At 40.9% G+C, this 4,857-nt stretch overlaps 1 protein-coding gene across 2 annotated transcripts in view; it reads left to right on the forward strand.

Annotated features, from left to right (window-relative positions):
* Positions 1-2,637: 2,637 nt before the first annotated feature.
* Positions 2,638-4,857, forward strand: part of LOC106878004 (cytochrome P450 3A24) — a 46,481-nt gene continuing 44,261 nt past the window's right edge. For both annotated transcript variants that reach the window (XM_052972880.1, XM_052972881.1), the window contains exon 1: positions 2,638-2,788. In XM_052972880.1, the coding sequence (XP_052828840.1) occupies positions 2,727-2,788 (62 nt within the window). In that variant the 5' untranslated portion in view covers positions 2,638-2,726. The remainder of the gene's footprint in view (positions 2,789-4,857) is intronic.

A 4,857-nucleotide genomic window follows, 5' to 3' on the forward strand; every position in this document is an offset into this window, starting at 1 on the left:
TCTACTCCAATAGTTTGCCATGGCCTTCTCGGAATGTCACTGGACATCATCTCCTCCTTTTGCTGTGTGTTTCTGTGCTTTTGACAGATGTGACATGCAGAAACCATCTTCTCTATGTCTTTATACATGCCTACCCAATATACGGCTGACCTAGCTCGGAGTTTGCATTTTTCCATTCCCAGATGCCCTTGGTGGATCTTTTCAAGAATTTCTTTTTTCATTGATCTGGGTATGATTATTCGGGATCCAGCCATCAGGATTCTATTCTCCACTGCAATGTCATCATGGATGGCCCAATATTCACGAATGAGGGGCTGCACCTGATGTCTCTTCTCTGGCCACCCCTGAATCACCATCTGAGTAAGGAGCTGGAGTTCTTCATCTTTGCTTGTCTCTTCTTTTATTTGTTCCAGCTTTGTGCTTGTCACATTTACAATGTGGTGGACCTTTACACTTAGTCCTTCCATCTCCTGTTTATCATGTGAGGATAGTCTGGAAAGAGCATCTGCTAATATCAGGTCCTTTCCTGGCTTGTACCTGATGTTGTAGTCGTATTTTTGGAGCCTCAACAGTAGCCTTTGTAGTCTGGCTGGTGATTTTGTGAGGTTCTTTTTGTCTATTTGTTCTAGCGGGCGATGGTCTGATTCAATATTGAAATGTCTGCCATACAGGTATGTATGGAATTTTTCACAGCCGTATACTACTGCCAGGAGTTCTCTTTCAATGTTCGCATACCTTGTCTCTGTGGGTGAGAGAGCTTTTGAGGCAAATGCAATAGGTTTACCTTCTTGTATTAATGCTGCGCCAACATGTATGTATGTACGTACGTACACACTTGGCCAACCTTAACTGAAAACAGCCACACACCCACCTCTCTTTTTCTTCACACTGTTGACTCAGATCTTTCTACTGATGGCTTTTTTCTTTGAAACTTGTTCTCACAAAACTCTGAGTTCAGTTAGAATCATCTTCTTCCACCTCATCAGACAATACGACTGTCACGACTAAGAGATGTTTAAACGTACTGGCGGCTTAAGTGAAGTTTCCTCCCCAGATTCACCGTGACTGCCCCGTTTGCACGAGGTTCTTCTTAGTCTTTTTAGATGAAGTCGACTTTCTCTCTTCCCTCATGAAATAAACGGCTGGAATTGGTCTTATGAAGGTCCACTATTTTTTCTGTCCTTCATACAAGACGTCAGCCATGCTTTGAGGATATTGCTATTGCATCGTTCATATCTCTCCAGGTTAAGTGCAGTCGAGAATCTTGCAAAATATGTCTTCCTACGTGCTTATCTCTCCGCATAATCTGCACCATGACGTCTTCCCTATTCCCCTATCTGTGCAAGTTAGTTAGTGTTGGGAGAGATGGTCCCGCAAGGATTGGAGTAGAAAAAGAAGCGAAAGAGCTCCAATCACCAAAGATCACATCATGCAATCTTCCGTTTTTGGCAGATCACGTTTTGTCCAGATTCCTTGGGATCTAAATTCTTCGGCCCTGGACCATTGCTCTTCATCCTCAGCTTTGATTACATGTATGGATCTTTTGATCTTGTTTCAGTGATTGGACTGCGGCCATGCTGGGGCACCGCCTTCAAGAATTTTAGTCAAACAAATCAACCCCAGTACTTTCTTTTACATGGAGTTAAACAAGTTTAAAAATTTTAAACCCATCTGAATTCTATGAAACAAATCAATTTGTCTCTACCATAAACCTATTTTCATTTCTGACAATCCCTGTCCAAGACAATTCAACAGGCTCACAAGTAATACCATCAGCAACTTTAACCATTTCCTCGCACTTATACAGTTTCTTCTTTCTATTATTGTGCTGGCCCTCGATCCTTTGCATTCCCTCGACTGCCAAGGCCGAAATTAGGACAGGAACTAAATCAACTTCAGTCTGAGGCTTTGCAATCTACAGAGGCCCTCAAAATAATCAATTGTTCGGATTATCGCTGGTTTTATTCCTGCGCTTCCTGTTTTCAATATTTGTGGAACCAGGTGTAATCTTTCAACAAGGGACTTCCAAGATATTGTATAATTTTAGGGCCACGCCAACATTAAATTCGTCTTTGACCTCCTCAATACTCATCACTCCATACTCACTTTTCATCACCATTCTTTCCTTCTTCTCCCACGACGTTATTTAATCCTTATTTCCTGGATGTTTCTCTCTGGGAAATCTCTTCCATCCCATGATCTTTTCTCCTACAAAGGTTCAAAACGCTGTCAGCTCCTTTGATTGATTTATAAGAATTAATACTCTTTAATATACACACGCGCGTTTTGTACGTGTGTGACAGGGCGCTTGATGATTTCTTAAGCTGTTTTATTTTTTCTTGTTGTTCAGGCCCACCTCAACCTGGATTCAGTAGAGCCATACTGAGCAAAAACGTCCCAACGACTTTCTTTTCTCTTTTTTTTCCCTCTCTGTTGGGACGTAAGAATGTGATTTGTGCAAGATTTGACTGCTGTTTTTAGTTATTCAAACGCCTACTTAGAAACCACCTCGTTAGCCCGTTTTTTTTTTCTTTTTCGTAAGTATAATAACCGCCAAAGATAAGAACAGACCGGTGATAAGCTATCACAGTTGTCTTATATAAGTGTTAATGCTGTTAATAGCACGTGACTCAATCCAAACAGCCTTCACATTCGACTTTCATCTCTCTCTCTGGCTTTCTTTTTCTCTTTCACTCATTCTGCCAAATAAGATCCAATTACACGCTATGTACGGACTGTCGGTTGTATTGCTAGGATTATCACTGGTTTTATTCCTGCGCTTCTGCTGGTAACTTTTAACGATACTTTTTCATATTGCTAATGTCTTCTATTCAATTTCAGGACTTTCTCAGCTTTTCGATAAGTGTATGCTTGTGTATGTGCATGTGCATGTGCGTGTGCGTGTGCATGTGTGTGTGTGTGTGTGTGTGTGTGTGTGTGTGTGTGTGTGTGTGTGTGTGTATATATATATATATATATATTAATGGTGAAGGCCGGTAAGGAATCCCTGTGAAAAAACAACCTCTTTCCATTCGAAACTATATACATATACATTTGTGTGTGTGTGTGTATTTATATATGTATGTATGTATATACGCGCGTGTATGCATACATACACACACACACACACACACATATATATATATATATATATATGTATGTATGTATGTATGTATGTGTGTGTGTGTGTGTGTGTGTGTGTGTGTGTGTGTGTGTGTGTGTGTGTGTATACATGGGGTAAAATTCGGAATGCTACGTTGGAACTTGGTATAAGGACCTTAGCAGTGCCCTTAAGTCCGAGATGCTGGGGTTGCGAAGGCGGGATCAGGCATTATAACTTCCCGCACCCCACTTCATAAGCTGAAAATTAGGGAAAGTTCACCACCACCCCCACCTTACTGCCAACGTTGTTTTGCATCTAAAACTTTTTAGGGGTTCTTTTTGTTTGTTTGTTTGTTTTTTAATGAGGAAGAAGGGCAGTACCCATCGCTCTTTTCGGGGTCTCCAAGATCGAATGGTGTAGGAAGCAGTGACGTAGCGTGGGTGGAGCCACATGGACGGCTTTCGTGGGTGCAAAATTGCAGAAAAAAAGAGGGGGAAAAAAGGGGAAAATGAAAATGAAGTAGTGTTAATAATAAATGAATTTTAAAAAATAGCGCGTCCTCTCAGTAATATTTGTCTTTTCCCGGGCACTGGGAGTCCACGTCATGTCGCTGAAGAATACCCAGATCGGCGGAAACCTGTCGCAAAGATTTACAAACAGGATGGACTCCGTTGAAGGCATCGTAAGAGCCAGGTAAGAAGGGTGGTGTTAAACGGGTCAACAAATCAAATCTAACAGGAAAATTAGGCCATAACAAAGGAGGGGAGGGGGTTGCTATGCCGCGACGATGAAAGAGTAAAGTTGTAAACATTTAAGAAGAGAAAACTAATGTTGTGAGAAAGAAATAAATACTTTTGTAAAGAGAAGGTGGGGTAGGGTTAGGGTGATCTTGGGGGCAGATGACGGTTTTTGAAGGGAACCCACTTCCGTTGGTTACTAGCAAAAGAAGGAATCTTTCAAAGAGAATTACTTTTATACATATGCGCGTACGCACACATGTATATAGGTGAACCGTTCTAATTGTTTTTTTTGCTTGTTTTTTTTTTCTGTTGCACGTATGTATATTATATTCACTTCATGTACACGGGTATATATCCAGAACTCATACGTATATCGCGTGTATTTAGCATTGATCTCTTAAGTATTTGATGAGGAGTTTGAAATGGGGCCTGTGTTTCACATTTGACCTGGACCTATTCATTCGTGGTATTGCGGAGGCCTGTTAATCTGTCTGTTTGTCTATGTACGTTCGTTCGTTCTGACTGCCTTCCTCGGGCCTTCAACCCCTGGTGGGCAGGGAGTCGCCAGAGGACCACCATCGTCACATATAGCATGTCTTGACCAACTTTAACCTAAAGGAGCTCAACCATTTCCCTCCAGGTCCAGCCACACCTGATTTCGGAAACATTGAACGAAATAGAAGAACCTACTCCACTTGTGTGGCAGTTACGCAATTCATCGATCCCTAAAACACAAAGTGCAATGTTTACCTTGGCGAAATTTGAAGCCAGCGCTGAGATTGTTACCTTACTTGTATGTATGTGTATGTCTATGTATGAATGTTTGCATATATATATATGTCTGAATGTATATACGAGTATGTATGTATGTATGTATGTATATGCATGTATGTATTATGTATGTATGTGTGAACATGTGTGTACGTATGGGTGTGTGTGTGTATATATATATATATATATATAAGAATTTAAGGATTGGAGAAAACGCATGTTATAATTGCATGCAATTATAAC

Source organism: Octopus bimaculoides, chromosome 14, assembly GCF_001194135.2.
Source record: "Octopus bimaculoides isolate UCB-OBI-ISO-001 chromosome 14, ASM119413v2, whole genome shotgun sequence".
Lineage (NCBI taxonomy): Eukaryota > Metazoa > Mollusca > Cephalopoda > Octopoda > Octopodidae > Octopus > Octopus bimaculoides.